The sequence below is a fragment of the Elgaria multicarinata genome, chromosome 9 (genome assembly GCF_023053635.1).
Source record: "Elgaria multicarinata webbii isolate HBS135686 ecotype San Diego chromosome 9, rElgMul1.1.pri, whole genome shotgun sequence".
In the NCBI taxonomy this organism is placed as follows: Eukaryota; Metazoa; Chordata; class Lepidosauria; order Squamata; family Anguidae; genus Elgaria; species Elgaria multicarinata.
This window is the reverse complement of record NC_086179.1, coordinates 37,442,682-37,461,864: the sequence shown is the minus strand read 5'-3', so window position 1 is coordinate 37,461,864 and position 19,183 is coordinate 37,442,682. Positions and strand designations below refer to the sequence as shown.

The window sequence follows — 19,183 nt, the reverse complement described above, 5'->3', positions numbered from 1 at the left end:
ACTTAGGTTCACCTTGCTCTGTGCCTTCCCTCACTTGTGTGACAAATACAATAGTTTACATGCTCTCTCTCCCACACACAGGCTGTCATACTCCATGCTGTCAGAGATAGAGTTCCAGGAGATTTTCCATTGAACTTTTTTTCTTCCCCTCCCACAACAAAAGTTGAAATAAAAACCTGTGTGTCTTTTCAGGTGCCATACATTTATTTAGAAATGTTAGAAATATTTGAATAAAGTAATTTCTAACCCACCCTTTATCAATAGACCTCAGGTTGGGTAAAAGAATAAAAACAATTCAGCATGAAAGCACAACAATATAAAATTAGCATTAACAAACTAAACAACCAAATCAAAACTGAGAAACAGGTAATAAGACCCGAAGGTTTGGGTAAATAGCTAGGTCTTCACTTTATACCAAAATGAAGCCAATGTCAGTGTCAGCCTGGCCCTCAAAATGGAGGCTATTCTACAATCAGAACATCACAGCAGAAAAGGCTATCTCTTGTGTCTTCACACAATCTGCAGCTCCCAACAGTAGGACAAAGAGGAGAGGCCCTTAGCTAATTTTAGTATTCAGACAGGTATATACAGGGAGATATGCTGTCTCAAACATCAAGGACCCTTTAGGTGTTATTACTACACCTTGATCTCACTGGAAGCATATTGGTAGCTGTTAAACTGAAGGTAGCTCAAAGAGAAAGTTCCATCTACTTTTGTACCACGGATGGATCCCTTTTGTTCACATTTCACGCCAACCATGCTATCCTGCAAAAGATGTGTGTGAGAGACAGAAGAGCCGCCTTAACATTTTTATCTAAAGAATAATATAGACACACAAAGCATATGGCGAGGGTTTAAAGTGCACACTTTTATTTTCTATTACAAAGGCTAAAAGAAGCAAATCTGTCTTGTTAAGAACAATAATGTTGTTAGAACATCTACATTATTATCTTGGTTACTAGACCTTGTGAAAGGTATTATGAATTTCTTTGTAATAGTAAAGCGTGGTATTCTTAAAATATATTAATACAAAGACATTTTGAAGGACTCTCCAACTTATTGCAAGTCCAGCTTAGAAACAGAGCATCCCCCTTCACTGGTTTTCCCCTGTCACTACATTTCTTAGGGACTGCTTGGCTTGAAGGCCTTGTTAACCAGCATCCCATTCAACAATATCCTCTCCCTGATGTTGAAGGTCTGGGAAAGGACCCCAACCTGTTTTTTTAGCATCTTATATGGTGATTAAAGCAACTGCTTTCTTTTAGGACATTGTCAAGATTTTTGGAGCACAATTTGTATTTATTAATACACAAAACCAATGACTTAATTTCATTACCATTCTCAGATGTGCCTGCTTTCCAAATACCCTCCCCTTGCTAGCTCATTTATTGTAGCCAACTAAATGTTGATTTCTTTCATTCAGTTGTCCTGGAGTACTGGGCTTACTCCTTAATTATTGCAAAGTTGCTAGTGCTATAGTGGATACAGTAGGATGTTATAGCACAAACAAATAACTCCATATACTCTATAAAGGCAAAGGAAAAAAGTATCAGGAAGACAAAATAGAGCCTCGTGCTCTTGACAATGTCTATTTTCTCAATAAAGCAAACAAAAGTTTTTCTTTAGCACCTTATTCATTAGCTGAATATCTACCTCTATGGATTGGACTTAAATGCCTTTACAAAAGGATGAGTTCAACACTGATCTGGATAAAAATCACCTCCCAGCGCAATGATTTTAAAAAACCCAATAGCAATATCGCTCCCTTCCCATCTTCAGCTTTATTTCAATGAGAGATGCTCCATTCCCCAGCTAGAGTCCTTTTCCTTAACCCTCAATAAAAAGATTCCTTTGATACCACATACATATATAATATTATATAGAGTGATATATTTAATACCTGTGTATATATGTTTTATGGAAGGGTTACATATATACACACTAGAACAAGTCTGGTGACAAAATACTGCAACACCACGTATCAGGTTATCATATCAGGAAAAAACAAAAGTTGATTTTCACTGCAATACTCAGGAATATGTGCTCCCCACCCCACCCCTGCTTCCATAAACCACAGGTCTTGTTCTCCCCCATCAAAGTAGTTTTGACCAGGGTAAAAAAAAAGGCTACAAAGCAGTTTATTTTTGAAGAGGAAAGGAAACACTATCCCGCCCCATATTCTAAATAAATTCACATATTGTAAGTCATGGCAGAGCATACACTTATAGTTACATTTCTAGATAGTTTAAGAATGTTAAGCATCCTTTACTTATTTGTGTCTTTCTCTATCTGTTAGAAATACTTATCACAATCCTAAAGCTGGTCAGTCACTCTTATTGGTATTTTGAGAAATAAGACCAATGGGCTAAGAATGTAATGGTCAAGCAGGCAACTACTCAAAATGTCTGTGCATGGGATGGGGTGTGTGATTTGCTCATTTAATTGCAGTCGGGAGTCCTGTGGCTTTGCTTATTCTACTGTCACATTAATTAAGACTATCTAACTGGCAGGACAGGAATCAAATACCCACTTCCTTTAATAATAATAATAATAATAAAAAATCAATAACTAAAACTATGGAAAGTATATAACATGATTTGAAAGGTCTCATTTTCAAATTCTAGAACAATCAAATCAATAGGGGGACTATATGGTGATTGATTGCTTCATAGCTTTCAATCAAAGTAAGGATGGATTCCACTGAATGGTAGTAGTCGCTGCAGATGACCACTGGGGCCCAGCACACAAAAATATTTTTTCTGCCATCCCCCCAGAAGATGGCAAAAAAGCACTTACACCGGCTCTTCAGAGAGGTGTTTTTTCTATCACAAAAATAAACCTAAAGCAGCTGTTTTTATACAGGGAGATCACTTTAAGTTGATTTTATGATAGGCAAAAATAGGTTAATAAGTGCAAAGGCCAGATTCCTGACATAAATGAGACGACCAATGGGGCATCTGATCATCAGTTAAGAGAAATAGGATGAAGCAGAAAAAGAGCTCTCAGAGAACCCGAAGCTACTGGCATTATATTCCCTACTAACCACATTTCCCTTTATCAAAATTACTTAGGCCTCTTCCTATGAGTAGAGACAGGCTACTTTATCTTGATTTTATGTTATTTCATATGGGAGGGGTATATAATTCAATGAAATGCTTAGCTGGACAATATAGGAAAATATATAGTGTAACCAACACTAGACAGTTAAATCTCAGCATGAAACCTTCCCATTCAGATTACACAGTGCCATCAGTCAACTTGCAAAAGGTAAAGCAAGGACTGCAACACTGTACATCCATTTGCACTACACATACTTGTGGGTTCCCTCCTAGACCCCAAAGAGAATTGTACCAACTTAGCCAAACACAAATGCTGAGCATCTCAGTTCTCAAAAACAAGAACCACACCTTGACTTAGTTCACACATAATGAAAGTATGGATTGTTAAATTGTGTTATGTGCGAACCTTGCACTATGGTTTAACTATGGAATGCTAATCACGAACAACCCAGGAAAAAAACCCATGTTTGTTGTTAGAATGTGAACTCTGGGTTGTTCATGCTTAACATCTGATAATTAAACCACTGTGCAGGGTTACACGTAACAACAATCCATGATTCAATGACAACCCATACTCAACCTGTACTGGGGGTTATTGTTACATGCGAAGTAGGTCAGTGTGAACCATCTATTCCTTTATCCACACAGACATGGCCATCACTCACATCATACCAAATGCCACAACATTAGAGAGAATTTTTTATCTTCAACCCCTATTTCACAATTCTGTGAAGTGTTCCCATCCTCTCAATTTTTTTAAGACTTTGCAATCCAATCCTGAACGTTTCCCCTAGAAGTAAGTACCATTGAAGTAGGTTCAATGGAACCTAATTCCTAGTAAATATGGTTTGGATTATAGCCTCTGGAAGTTCACTTCAGAGGTATATGAAATACTATTAGTATATAAAAGATTTGATTGTCCCCTAAGATTTGAAAGAGGGTATAGAAAGTTGCTTTCATATGTTCTTGCTGCTGAAGGCTATTTTTAGATATTAAATTCTATTTGTTTTAGAAACTACATATTTAGATACAAGGGAGATTTTGTTCTTTCCAATCTCAATTAAATCAGATGATTTTAAAAAACTATTTTCTCTTTTGAAAACATTTTAACTTTTTGCTCCCTAACTGGTGCCAAATTACTATGTTGCAAAGGAATGTTTTGAACCTTGCTCTAATTGATATAGTCAGATTTATAAAAATGATGTTTGCTAAATGGCAACTTTTTAACCTGAACTACTGGATGGTAATTTAACATCCTTTTAAATCATTTCTGCCCATTTCCACAGATGGAACCACTACATTGGAACTGATACACTTTCTATAACAACTGAATAGGCTCTCCACATAACCCCCAAATACTAAACTTGTTTTAAGTGCATGCCAAGCTTTGGAACATAATGGGTTTCTACGGAGAGCCAAAAAGTTGACTTGTGTGATTGCTGCAACATTAAGTGGAAGAATCTTCAGGTTTATGCTTATCAGTCCTAATTCAATCATCTGTTCTTAGTTTGCTTTTTGGATCGCAAATAATATGAAAAACAATCGATTGCCTCCAAAGATGACAAATTGATAGCTTTTCTAGCTGTATATGGCAGAATTAGATATTCACTGCCCTCACTCATCTGATAGGGATTTTTAGGGACCAAAGGAGGAGGTATGTTTTAACCTAAATTACAAGAAGAAAGAGAGAAACTTCTTGGATTATTACCTACAGTAACCACCAGAGTCATTTGAACACTTTATAACTAGGGATGTCTTCCCATTTGTATTTCAAATTACTTTTTTAGTGTGTGTTACTCTTTTTAGAGACAATCCAGAGAGTGGGGCTTGGCTGTCTGTAAAAAAGAGTGCTCAGCACTACAGAGACACATACACTGGGGGAAAACACACCTGAATGTCTTTGTTTCCGTGACACTGCAATATCCCAACAAAATTCAGGAATCAGGGAATCAAAATGAGAAGCGTCATCTCCCTTATGTACCAAACACTGGAGGGGAAAAAAGCTGATGATGGTAGATTAAAACGTAATGCTTTTAGAAAGGGAAAAAAAGATAGAAAAAAAACCTCTAGGAGCATCATGTTCACTGGCTATAGATTATTAATTCCCATTCAACATGAGTAAATCATCTCGATTATCTTACACTCAAAGACAGGCTTGTGGAACAATTATCAGCCTCTTTGTCACTGTGCAGCTCCTCCCGCTCCCATCTCCAGTTATGAAAATCTGCATGTGTCCCACCCATCTCCCAGTAATTTATACGCTATCCCGTAATAGGAAGCTGTATTTGCCAAAGTCATCATCTCTGGGGCACAGCAGCATATCCTTGCGGGCTTTGGCCAGCTTCTGCTTCATTACTTCTCTCCGATCCAGCCACTCCGTCAGCTCATCCTGGCCATGAGCAAAGCGACATTTCTCCCCTTCGGGGCAGGATTTTGTCTTCTGGAGCCTGCAGGAGGGCAACACATGGCTCAGGATACGGTAGGATTTTTAACTCTCTCTATTGCCTTCAGTCCTTTACTATCTGGAGTCAGAAAGCTAACTTTGAACTGCACAGGGATTTCCCACAAAATGTAGGGCCCAGGGCAAGAAGGGGACAGATTTTCAGTAAACAACCCAGACCATTTACTAGCACACCACCGTTGGAGACACAACTTCCTATTAATGTGACAATCAGCATTAAATGAGAAACATAAAAATAATAAATCCCAAACAGTAATAATAATATAATACCTTTTATTAGAACCAATTAAAAAAATGATGAAGTAGTATGCTAGCTTTCAGGTTTCATACAATTCTTCTTCAGGCAGAACAAAAGCAAAACCAGAGACAAAAGAAACCCCAAAGGGTGGAAGAGAGAGAGAAATGGGAACGCAGCTGGTGACGTGGAAAGGAAATCCCCTAACAGGCAAGGAGACCATTGCGCAGCTCCTTGCTTCTGTGGCGCGTGCGCACAGAGGAACACCTGCCACAGAAGCAAGAAGTTGAGAACAAATCTCTTCCCCTTCCCTGCGGAAGAGTTCCATCTGCTGGTTCTTGTTGCAGTGGTGCCATGGGCCACCACAGCTGGAACCAAGGGACAGAAGATCTGTCCCCCGGTTCTGGATGCGGTGGCCACAGAGGGACAGGTGCCACGGCACCACTGCAGCAAGGAGGCAGGGGAGCTTCTCCCCTCCCGCCCCTCCCCACGGAATGGTGGTACCCTGATCAGGTAAGGGGGAACCAGTGCCACCATTCAGTGGGGAGGGTGGAGAGGGGTGGAGAGAGAGCAATAGCCAACCTTACTCTGATAGCCTACTCAACGGAGGATTTATTTGCATGTTGCTCAAATGCGACATGCAAATAGTCATCTGTGTCATCCAAACGCACCCAGAGAGAGAGAGAGAGAGAGAGAGAGAGAGAGATACACATTTCTGGGCGAGATGAACGCCCAAGTTAGCAATTTTTAATAATCCTCACATGAGATGAAGATGGGCTTATATTTATTATTTATACACATTTAAATTATGACAGACCAACCTACCCCAACCTGGTGCCCTCCAGATGTTTTGAATGTCAACTCCTCACATTTCTAATTATTGGCTGTGTGGGCTGGGCTGATGTTCAAAGCATTTGGAGGGTACTGGATGGGAAAGGCTGGGTTAGACCATGCCAGCTGCAGAAGTGGCAACAAGGTAGGCTGGGATGAAGGAGCAATGGGCACTCTCCCTTTGAAAATATAAAAGCTAGCAGTTAATTTTTGCTGTTTGGTTTTTTTCCCTCCCTTTCAGGCCAACGTGGCTACCTGCAATTTGAATACGCCTCTCACGCCTGGAGAGTGAACATCTGGGAAAGGGGGGAGCTTTGTGTACTGTACCTTTCACACAACCGGAACTCCCCCATCGGGAAACGGTAGCTCCAGCAGCTGGAATCATTCTCAGATGTGAAGACCTTTTCTTTGTGCTTCTCTGACTGGATGTGCTGCTGCCATTGCTTCTTGCTGTTGCTGTTTTTCCCACAGAGCCAGCAGTGGTAACCCATCTAACCAACAGAGAACAGGAGAATACGATTCTATAACTTCCTATTAGGCTCCACTGTCCCACTGCTCTTAAGACAGATATTTTCCTCCCTTAGTGCTATTTCCCATCAGTGCCTAACAAAACCTACACTTGCATGACTTAAATCAGGAGTCGGCAGAACACAGATCAGGATCTACTGGTAGATTTCTAGGCAGTAAACTTGCAAGCGGTTTCTAACAACAACTAGGCTGCTGAAATGACGAAAGCTTGGGGGGAAGGAGTGGATTCGTGTGTGAAAGTAATGCAAACTAAAAACAAATACTTGGTCAACCATGTGATCAGAAGCACCCCATTCCTTAATTCTACTAAAAGTATGTCTGCCCTGAGCCACAACTTTGCACTTGACTCTAGTTGGTGGACCTTAAGAACGTAAGAAAACCCACGCTGAATCAGACCAAGGGCCCATCTAGTTCACACAGCGGCCAAAGAGATGACTGTGGGAAACCCACAAGTAGGACATGAGTTCAATATCTCCCTCCCTCTTGTGCTCCTGTGCAACTGGTATACAGGGGCATACTGCCTCCGATACTGGAGGTAATATATAGCAATCATGATTCATGGCCATTGATAGACTTATCCTCTAAGAGTTTGTCTAATCTCCTTTGGAAGCTATCCAAGTTGGTGGCCGTCACTACATCTTGTGGTAGCTACTTCCACAGTTTAACTATGTGCCGTGTGAAGAAGTGCTTCTTTTTATCTGTCCTGAATCTTCCACCATTCATCTTCATGCGATCGATCCGGATTCTAATATTATGGGATAGGGAGAAAACCTTTTTCCCTATCGATTTTCTTAAAGGTTCTTCTTTTTAGCTTTCTGTCCCTGAGAACAGCAGGTAGCATTGGGTAGTGGGTCTCAGAGGCTGCATGCTAGTGGTAATCAGGGTTTGCTCCACAACCTCCTCTTCACCCCTCAGTCTGACACAAAGATACCAACACACTCTTCATCTAGCCCATCTCAGCTAGTGGAGATGGGGAGGTTTAAACCTCCCTTCCCTGTGTGCTGAGATCACATTGTGCCTCTTCTTCCACAGTCAATCAGTTGGGAAGGAGGGGACAGGCACACAATGAGAAGATGGTGCTTGGGGATGACCCTCCCCATGTGTCATCCGCTTCAGCACAATTGTGACAAAATTCAGCAGCGACAACAGGGTAGTGGTCAGATTCAGTGGCAGTTTGCGTACCCACAGCATGATGCACTGAAGACCTCTGAGGACCTTGGGTTGCCCACACATGTCGTACGTAATGGAACATTTTCTTCAGAAACCTCTGAGCACGACTCAGAAACAAAAAACACAGCCAGAGAAAGTTCACGAAAGAGATACTACCATGTCGGCATAGTCGGTGGGCATCTGGATCTGCTTCTCCGCTTCCCGTGATGTTAAAGGTGTCCCCTCGCCAGGTTTCCCAGGATTGTGTTTTTTCAGCCACATGTCATAAGTCTGCTGCATGTCCAAAACTGCAAGGAAAGAGGAGTTCGATAAGCCAAGACACAATGCCTTGGTTCGCATGACATGATAAGCCATGATGGTTAATTTTTCAGCAAAAAACACAATGGCTTATCATGTCATCTGCATGCGGTTTCCCCCAACCATGGTTTATTTTAGCTACCACGTGTTATAGTGTCGTGTGGTGCTCCACCGTGGCTAAAGAGCATCAAGCAGTGAGCCGCTTGGCAAGAGCGGCAGAAACCCCTGCTGCTCTTGCCTAGCAGGGTGGGCTTGCCATTCACGGGCATGTCCAAGCTGCTGCCCATGCCCTTCTTAGCTCTGATCGCAATTGGGTTGGGTCCCCCCCCACACACACACACCATTTTTATGTTCGCTGTCCTGTGAGGAAACTTGGAGTGGGGTGGGTGAAATCCTCTCCCCTGCCAAGGACTGGGTTGCTCCCACAGTCCTTGGTGGGGATGGGGGTGGATTCCGCCCCCCCATAATTTCCCACTTTTTTTGGTTTTGGACCCCCAATTTTTGGATTTTTCTTTATTTTCCCAGCCCCTTGTGCACACAATGGGACTGGGAAAATAAAGAAAAAGCAAAAAATACTGGGAGACGGTGAAATCCACCCCACCATCATCAAGGACCGTGGAGGTAACACAGTCCTTGGTGCAGGGTTGGATATCGTTGCTGCTCTCCCCTCCCTGCTGATTTTCGCCTTTTTCTTTATCTCACTATCTATCCCATCTCTTTATTTTTGGCTCTAGGTAAAATGACTACCTGAATTTCCAAAAATAACTCTGCTACAGTTGCAGAACGTACTGGATTTTAAAAAGGACCACACCCCAAAATGAATTTCATTCTTATGACCACATAATGTGTTGTATGGATTATGAAGGAGATCTGACAGGTCAGTGGCAAGCATTAGGATGCAACAGCAGGCCTGCGTTTAACGCCTATTGGATCAGAAAGTTGAAAATCAGGTGAGAAACATATTAATGAAGTTAAAGATCCAAATCTAGAATAGCATGGGATGCAAGGTGAATCAGCTGGCAGAAAAGTGGACAGATAAACATTTGTGTAACATTCGGGCAACACAATTCTCGAATGTTACATAATACACATTGGCCTAGTTCAAATTTAAGGCTGGCTCCTATAAACTATGATTTGAGATTGGGACCCAGCCTTGTGAATGTGCATGCATGCATGCATGCCCCCTCCCTCCTCCCCTCTCTGGAGTCATCTCCTCCCTCCCTTCTTGGCATTAACCATGGTTTCACAGAACCACGGTTTGCAAACTCATTTCAAGACTATGGCTCTGTTCAGACAATACACTAAACCATGACAGTTAAGCGTTTTGAGCTAAACATTATGACTTAGTGTGTCATGCAAACCATGACTTAATGTGCCGTGTGAACCATTCTAAACCATGGAGGCTACATAACCCTGGCTTAAACATGCCCATTAACCATTTGCTGCAAAAGGGTTAGTGGCTTAACCATGGCTTAGCGTGTTGTCTGAACAGGCCCATAGTTTTAATTGTTGGCTTGAGAGAATTATGGTGTACACTGGTGCTTATGTAATGCTAAACTGCCATTAATACAGGGAAGGGAGAGGGAATTGCTCCAGCTTCACAAGGCCAGCCGGCCGGCCCTTCATTTGCAATCCATGTTTGCAAGGAGCCAGCATTACATCGGCACTGGGCCATGATGAATCCATTAATCTCACCGTTAAGCTCCCAGAAAATGGTAAACAAAGAAAGCAACCAGAAGAGAAGAGTTTCCTAGCTCCCACACGCATGCTCCACTCACTCACTCTTATTTTCTTTCATGAAGGTCCACATCTCTCTTTCTTCAGGACTGTGGGCGAAGGAGCAGTTTCCAACGTACTGGCATTTCCTGCCATTTTGGGCATGAATACATAGCTGTGAAGAGACAGTAAAACACAGTCCTCAGACATGCTTCCTTCCTCATTAGAAATAACGACAATCAGGATGTGAAGCAGCCAGCAAAGGTGCTCAGTAAAACAAAGATGGAGCAGTCAGGTTTTACACACTGATTATGCGTCTAACTGGGATCCAATAGGTCATAGTTAGGCAGACTTTAGGCTTGTAGAATCTACTTTTTTCTTTTTGGATTAGAATGCTAAGTTTCACCAACCAGAGCTTGGTGCAAAAGAAACACACCTAGAATTAAAGAATTCTGAACCTAGAGTCCCAGAACTGAATGGAGCTCACAGTCCTTCCAGATAAAAATCTGTTCCTGATCATTCCCAAACTTTCTACATTTCAGCAGCATAGTGTAGGTGGAGAACCTAGTTGAGGGCTGGGGCCATTTTACCCAACCACCCTTAGCCCCACCTCCAGCTGGATGACATCAGTCAGCAGAGCCCCACCCCGCTGATGTCACTGGGTCCCCAGCCCAGGCTATCCCTGGCTAGAGAAAGCAGCCTTGGTAGGGATCACTTCCCCCACATGAGTAAGGTGACCGGGGAGCAAAGTGACTGAGGTGGCTTCGCTTCTCCTTCACCTTCCCTGAAACAGACTGAGCCAGCTTTGCTATTCTTTTGCCTTTCCTGTGTGGGGAAGATGACGGAAGAGCAAAGGGGCTGAGCCATGGCTCCGTTCGAGGCCCCATAAACTGGATTGAGCTAGCCTGGCAGGCCCAATTTGGCCCATGGGTGGGAGATTCCCCATCCCTGATTTAGGGTGTGGTGTGGGGAGTCATTTTGTTGCTCCTTTCGTGGTGTCAGAAATCTACTTGCTGATCTACTGCAAGTCACCCAGAGATCTACTTTCCTCCCTCTCCCCCACCCCCCCTCCATAGGGCACAGGTGGAGAACCCACAGATCACGATGTGGGTTGTGTGGCTGGAGGAAGGTGCCCAAGCTCCCACCGCCCCTGCCACTGAATTTTGCTAGCTTTGCCACAATTGTGCTGAAGAGGGGTGTGGAGAGAGACAGCCATTCGGCAGTCTGGTGGAAGCAAGATTTTAATGGGGAAGACGGCAGATGGGGAGCGCAATCTCCATGCGCCTCCCCAACCCTGACATCAGTGTGATCTCAGCATGTAGGGAGAGGAAGTTTAAACTCTCCATCCCCACACACTGAAGTGCATGGAGAAGGGGGGGAGGGCGTTAGTGGTTCTGACCACACCCACTACCAGCCACTGCTGTTCTTCAACAAGGCTTCTTGAAATATTGCTGTGAAATTAATCATGTGCCTTTTTCCAAAATTCGGTACCCTCTTGAGGCTGACAGCTGTTACAGGGGATTCTAGAGGAAGGGGCTTTGGAGTGTCAGGTGTGTCAGATCAATGCATCTGGTATCTGTGCCGCTGTCCTCACCCTAATCGCTATTAGTCAGACTAGCAGGATTAGTGTGGATGACACAGTCCAAAAGAGGACCTGCTGCACATAACACCATATTAGTTGCTGTGTCATGAGGAACGGCCTCATGGGCTCTCTCGCCAAGCAGCAACACCATATAATTGCTTTTCAAACAAGTAAGGAGAACTTCATTTTCATTACATGTTGCTCCAGTTAAGTAGCATACTTCAAGGCAGCCTAGTTGTTTCACTATAGGCTGCCCTTCCCCTCTTCTCCATCTAGCATTTTTCTTGTCCCTCATCTCTGGCTGCCTCTTCTTCACCCATTTCTCTTTTGCCTTTCCTTTAGCCTCCAGAGGCCCACTTAAAAGGTCAGTCCCCCAGGCTTAGGAAGGAAGCCCTTCCTTGTAAGTACCCTCAGCTGGGCTCAGGTCCCCCTGCATCCAGGTTGCCGCTCTTTAGGCGGCCTGTGTTGACGTGCAGCCCTCTCCCTTGCCCTGAAGTCTCAGCCAGACTCTCCTTCTGCTTGCCGATCTCCTCTTCTTCCCCCTCCCCTCCTACTCCTTTTAAATCCCCATGAGCCACAGCTGTGGCAAATCCTCTTTCCTGCTTGCTTTGAGCCTTCTCTGACCTCTGGAGACCAGGCCTCGGCCAACCATGTTTCTCACCCTCCAGCCTCCTTATCTTTGGGAGTCTCGGCATAAGGAGTTGCTGGGAGACGACAATGGGAAAGCGGCCTAGCCCTGAAGTCCTGCTTACAGGTTTCCGATGGACATCTGGTTGGCCAGGAAGGAAAAACAGATGCTGGGCTAATTAAGCCTGTGGTCTGATCCAGCAGGGCTCTTACGAAGTTCCTTATGAGAACTCTGCTGTGGCCTCACACCGTTTCTCCCCTCGCCACCCACCCCACAACCTCTCAACTACACTACTCTCACCATCTCTGCTTCAGCATTAAACCCACCATCTAGGCAAGATCTTTGAACATCACAACTTTCCCTCCCCTCATCTATGAACACATTCCATGGGGGAAAACATACTATTCCTTTTCACAATTCTATGCTCTCTCTCTTTCTCAAAGCCCTTGTATATTACTATTATAGCCAAAGTCCTCAGAGCAACAGAATCAAAGCAAAAAACAAACAAACAATACATTCAGTGATAAATTCCAGTAATAAAACACACTAAAAAGTATTGTTTTAAACACAGCAACAAAAATAAAGAGAGGTAAATAACAGAACAGCTAAAAACAAAGATGATTTTAAAACACAGCAGCACACATTATGAATAAAGCAAGCAGCAGTTTCAAAGGCCTGGGAAAATAAAGAAGCTCTTGGCCTGATGCTGAAAAGTTGTGTAGAACTCCAAAGTGGAACATGGGCTGGGAAAGGACCCCCAAGAGTTGCAGATGCATTCTAGCTGATGGAGCTACACGGAGATCTACTCTAAAAAGGAAAGCTGGCTCCATAAATTGCGAATGTTGTACACGTACAGCTTCAGCATGCTATATTCATGTTATTAAGCAAAAAGAAGAGAGAGTGATGAGTATGAAGAAGCTCAGATAGAAGTTCCCTGACCCTCTTCCCTTACAAAGTTAATTTGGGGCCAGGTCCCCTCTCCCATTTGGGAGTGGAGACAAATCATGGCCAGATTCCTCCATTTCATAAGTAGCTTAGATTTTGCAAAGCCAGCTTTGACTAAGCCGATGGCTTAAATCCAGGTTTGCATACTAGTGACCCCTATTTCTACCACAAAAGAGCTGCACCGCAGCAGAGGGAGAAGTTGCCGATTCACACCAGTCGTCACTTGCCTTCTGGTGGGGACTGGCACATACCTGCAACGTGCCAACCCTGGGCAGGTTTGCATGTGTGTGCCGCCCCCTCTCTCTTCCTCCTGTGCATGTCCACAGAAGAGATTTCTAGCAATGAGCATACGGATACCAGGTCACCCCAAAGCAGCCAAGTTATATGTGATTCTAGAGGAGGAGAAGGATGGGGATAGGCTTTGTTATCCAGGACAGCCATGTTTGTTCCTTTTAACATGAATACTCGGATACATTTAAGAACTAGATATCCCCAAACATCTCACTAGCATGGGAGGTCAGTGTTTAGAAGGCATTAATGTATATAGCTGATGATACCCAACTCTCTTTCTCTTTTTCATTTAATTCAAGTGTAGCCGTGGAGGTGCTGAACAGTTACCTGCAATCTGTAACAGACTCAATAAGAGTCAATGACACTTGAAGCTCAATTCAAATACAGAGTTATGTTAATGGGTGACTCATCTGATCTGGGGAATATTACTCAGCCTGATCTGGCCTGGATTATACCCTACCAAAAGGATTAGATCTGCCATCTTGGGATGCTGTTAAATCCATCCATGTCTTTGGAGTCACAAGTGGCTTATTTACACTGCCTCAATGGCTTTTTAGCAGGCAAGAAGATTTATAAATGCTAATAAATGAACATTACGAAGAGAAAATTTGTTATTAGACAGATTAAAAATATAATAAATAAATAAACTGCAGCCTGACTGTGACAGGGTCAATTCCAAACAGAATTCAAACTGCTGTTTTTAAACTTTAAATTCCAAAATGACTATCTTAATTGTTATGGATTCTAATTTTATTGTAAGCCTCTGTGAGAATCTTCTAAACTGCAGAGCCAGGTAGTAAATAGTGAAAGAATATAATGAAAATATATAAATTAACAACAACAACAAAGGAAAGGAATTAAAGCGAATCATCTCCTTCAAAGCTGTAATGTAGCCCATTTTCCATTTCTTTGTGTCAGCTATGGCATTCTGGTAATTTGTAATAAAAATAAAGCCTCTTCATTTCTTAGAAGATCACACCTTGAGGCTACATCACAGTTGCCCATTCCCCTTCCAAAAACATTTTGATTGTAACAGAAGAAAGGTCTGCAAAGCAACTCTTTGTAACCACCCTCCCTCATTCTTACTCATCACTCAGACACGCAAACAGAAGATGTTGGCTTTATGCTCACAAGAAATTGGCAGGCATCCCAATTAGAAACAGATTTAATGAATGCTTCCAACAAAACAAAAACCCATCCTCTTAGCAGTCAATAACAACACATCAGTGAAAGTCTTCACCTTCTTGTAGCAACTCTGTTTGAAGTACAGCATTTCCCCTCAGAGCAGAATGAAATTCTGTCTTTAAAAGACCATGGAGCATATTTGTAATAAAATTTCTTAAATATAGGCATTTGATCCAAGGGGTACATGGGTAGCCTAGAGTGTGTATGCAATGTGGGAATAATACATGCAACATGCATGTGTTCTTGCTCTTTATTTACCAGAAATGGAAGTTACTTTGAGAGATACCAAAAAGTGTCTGCATGTGTTCAGCTTGAGACTGGAATTATTGTTATTGTTCCGCTTGCTATTGCACTTACTGAAATCAGGTGTTCTTTTTAAAAACACATGCTTGAGTGGACTTGGAAGTCAATTTTTCTTCATGCCCCAGAAACTGGCACTGAACCTTTTCTAGGAGTAAAACAACCTCAGGAATATCTCATGTTTCTTTCATACATGCTGCTCTACCTCTGGGCTACAATCAAAGAGAGTGACTCAAGGATGCCACACCCGATTCCCAATCCCAGAGCCAAGACAAGGATTATTAATCAAAGATCAAATCTGCATGGGTGATTTCAACTGGCCTCAAATCTTCTCTCAAATTCTGTATCCGTGACTTACTTTGGCCTTCGGCCAGCCCCTGTTTCTTATTATGATCCCATCTATGAAGCACCTCCTTCTTTAGCTACATTCTGTGTTCTGGCTCCTTCCTCATGGCATACAGACCTCGAGCATGAAAGAAAACACAGTGTTGTCCATGAGAGGGCTGTGCTACTTACATCATATTGCTGGGGGAAATTGCGAATGGAAGGCAGTGATCGGACAGACACCCACTTCCTCTTTGCCTTGGACATCACGAGTAGGACACGGCGCTCCTTGGTCCAACTGCGAGGACAAGGCACAAGCAAAAACAAATATGCTGTGAAAACACCCCAAGGGGACAATTACAGTCAATTCATTATTATTGGCCGTGTCCGGCTTTCATGGCAACTGGTGAACAATTCAAGTCAGTGAAGTCAGAATTCCACACTAGAAAGAACCAGAGTTCTGTGCCATGAAAAGTAGGGGAAGGGAAGTAATCATCAAAGTAAATTATAGAAATCAGCCACTTGTAAGAAAAGCCTTACTCAAGCAGACCATCAAGCTTTGCATCTCAGACAGCAGTGTAGCCTACATACATTAAGGAAGGGAACCAAAACTGTGTGTCGGGCACACAAATGTGCCACACTGGGCCTTGAAAAATTAAGCAACCATATTCAGGTTCACCACATATTCTATAGGCACAAGATATGATAAGAACATAAGCAGAGCCATGCTGGATCAGACCAAGGGTCCATCTAGTTTAGCATTCTGTTCATGCAGTGGCCAACCAGCTGCCCATGGGAAACCCACAAGCAGAACACGAGTGCAACAGCACCCTCCCACCCATGCTCCCCAGCAACTGGTGTACATAGGCACACAGCCTCTGATATTGGAGGAAGCACTGAGCCATCAGGACTAGTAGCCACTGATGAGCTTGCTCAAGTTAAGCAGGTCTTGTCAAAGCCTGAATAAGAGGGAGACTCTCTGGGAACTCTTAGTACACTTCCTCAAGTTCCACAAAGGAAATGTGGGATAAAAATGCCATACATAAATAAATATTCAAGGCTTCTACCTCCCTATAGCCATTCAGAGCAGGGAGGCCCTGTGCTGCACTGATCCACCCTCTCTGCCACAATATGATTGGTGATATCACCCTGAAGGGAGGACTAAGGATCCGCTAGGATCCCTTAGATACAATTTATATTGCAGCTTCCTTCCCTGGATATGCAAAAGAAAGGGTGGGATGTTGGGAAGCAATATTAAAATGGGGCATCCTGAAATTGCCTGCCCACTGCTCTGGGAGTTGATCAAGTAAAAAGACCCAATCTCTTTTAATGCAAGACTAAAGCATGCCTCCAGTTTTAGTTTAGAAAAAACCCACTGCCCCATTCTCAAAAAATTGTGAAACACTGCATTAAAACAAACGTTGAGCCGCACAGAACGACAGGCATTGACCCAGCTGCTGTCAATCATTTCTGACTTCCATCATCTTTGTGTTTTCACCTAGATATGCCTGGCTATAGCTATAGCTATTTCTGCACTCCACTAAAAAGGGAAGGCACCACAGTTTCCTCAATGTAAGACAGCATGCCACAAAGTATGTGGTAGGAGGAAATTCCACATCCTGATTAGGGGAGACGACAAAGGCACCTACCAGTGGCGTGCTTTGGCACTACAGTATTTGAGGTCTTTGTCAGGTTCCACCACCTGCCCATTCCTCCAACATTGGCCACAGACAAATTTCATCTGGAGGTCAAAGGTGTTTGATGTGGGAGTCCTGGTAGAAGCCTGAAATTGGGAAGGAGGGAGAAGCAAGTTGATTGTAGAACCTGAACTCTAAGGCTGGACAATCTAGATTGACTAAGACAGTACATGTGCAATGCTTCTTTTATGAGGGGAGCAGAATAAAAACTAGTAACAAAACAGGGCTGTTAAAGAAAAATCAGGGCAGGGGGACAAGAGCATAAATGTTTATATTATTTATCTTTATTACTTCTGTATTAAAAACAATTATTTCCTGCTAATTTCCAGACAGAAATTCTCTCCTCCAAATCACCACTAGCAAATGAAAAGTTGAAGGTGGTCATACATAAAAGACTAAACACACACACAAACACACAAGTACATACTACACAGAATCTGCTACACGCGCTCCTCTACTCCTGTAAAGGAGGAGAGCTTGAAATGGCGCAACACAAAACTCACAGTAAAAACACTCTAAATGATCCTGCTGCTGAATTTACAATTGCATCACTAAAGGCTCCCCAGTGTTAGCTGCTGTTCCAGCTAATCAATCCTTGTCATAGCATATACTGGACATATTCAGTGTGGTGTAGTGGCTAAAGTGTTGGACTGAGAGTCAGGAGATCTGGGTTCTAGTCCCCACTCAGCCATGGAAACCCACTGGGTGACTTTGGGCCAGTCACAGACTCTCAGCCCAACCCACCTCACAGGGTTGTTGTTGTGAGGATAAAATGGAGAGGAGGAGGAGGATTAAGTATGCCGCCTTGGGTTCCTTGGAGGAAAAAAGGTGGGATATAAACGCAACAATAAATAAAATTCAATCTAGAATAGCAATAGCACCCAACACAAAGTGTGTTGGGTTATTGCCAGAACTTTTCTCTTTCTGGAACTCTGTTTGTGCTCAGAAAACAAACACACATCACGCAGGTCTTACACAGCAGAGCTGGTTTATTTCCTTCAGGTTTCTGTGCAGTCCAATTCAGATCAGTTCAGATCAGCACACTGAGGCATACACAGAGAGCAGTGATCATAGAGCAGTGATCAGTAAGCAGTGATCAGTCCATTTTACAAAGTGAGAAACTATATACACATCTTACACAATTCTTATCTACATTACATACAGCTGTGATGAGGCTAACTTAGAATCTTGGCAAGGTTCCTAGAACAGCCTCTATCTCAAGGTAATTGCCCAGATAGACTTTCTCTGTTTAACCCTGAGATAGCCATACACACACAATTTTAATGACTAAGCAAGTATTTCTTTTCATATACTTAACAGTCCTCCTCTTGCGCATGTTGTTTAAATTGTGTTACAATCTGAGACCCAGCTTTAAAAGCATCTCTTTGTGTTTTATTATTGAACGTTCCACCTGTCCTTCTTCATTTTGTTTTATTTTCAATACCCATTTACTGTTAATGGCTTTACGACTTTCAGGTAAAGGTACTAGCTCCCACGTTTCATTTTTTTCTATTGCTCTGATTTCCTCTGACATTGCTTCATGCCAGCCCTGAGCTTCTGTAGGTTCTATTTCCTGAATTTCTTCAAATGAAGTAGGTTCATAGGCTATTAGTAAAGCTCTATGAGAAACCTGTTTGCTTTGGTATTCATCTGAATAACGAATTGGAGCTTTGCGTTCTCTTTCTGGTCGCTTTGGCATAGTTACAGGCACAGTTTCTTCTTTTATAGTTTCTTCCCCCTCCCTCTCTTGCTGAGATTGTTCAGGAATTTCTTCTGTTTCTACAGCTTTCTGTTCTATAGGCAAACTTACATACTGTTTTGTTTCCTGCATTTGTTCATGAAAAACTACATCTCTGCTCACAATTACACTTTTGTGATATGGAGACCACAAACGATAGCCTTTTGTTTGTGTATCATATCCCAACAGTTTACAT

The 19,183-nt window shown here is 42.8% G+C and overlaps 1 protein-coding gene across 5 annotated transcripts in view; it reads right to left on the bottom strand.

Annotated features, from left to right (window-relative positions):
• Positions 1 to 848: 848 nt before the first annotated feature.
• The window catches only part of ZC3H7B (zinc finger CCCH-type containing 7B), a 70,537-nt gene continuing 52,202 nt past the window's right edge, over positions 849 to 19,183 (bottom strand). For all 5 annotated transcript variants that reach the window (XM_063133592.1, XM_063133589.1, XM_063133593.1 and 2 more), the window contains exons 18-23: positions 17,202 to 17,335; positions 15,745 to 15,850; positions 10,364 to 10,472; positions 8,441 to 8,571; positions 6,914 to 7,077; positions 849 to 5,506 (exon numbers count right to left, since the gene is read on the bottom strand). In XM_063133592.1, coding sequence (XP_062989662.1) covers positions 5,314 to 5,506; positions 6,914 to 7,077; positions 8,441 to 8,571; positions 10,364 to 10,472; positions 15,745 to 15,850; positions 17,202 to 17,335 — 837 coding nt within the window. In that variant the 3' untranslated portion in view covers positions 849 to 5,313. The remainder of the gene's footprint in view (positions 5,507 to 6,913; positions 7,078 to 8,440; positions 8,572 to 10,363; positions 10,473 to 15,744; positions 15,851 to 17,201; positions 17,336 to 19,183) is intronic.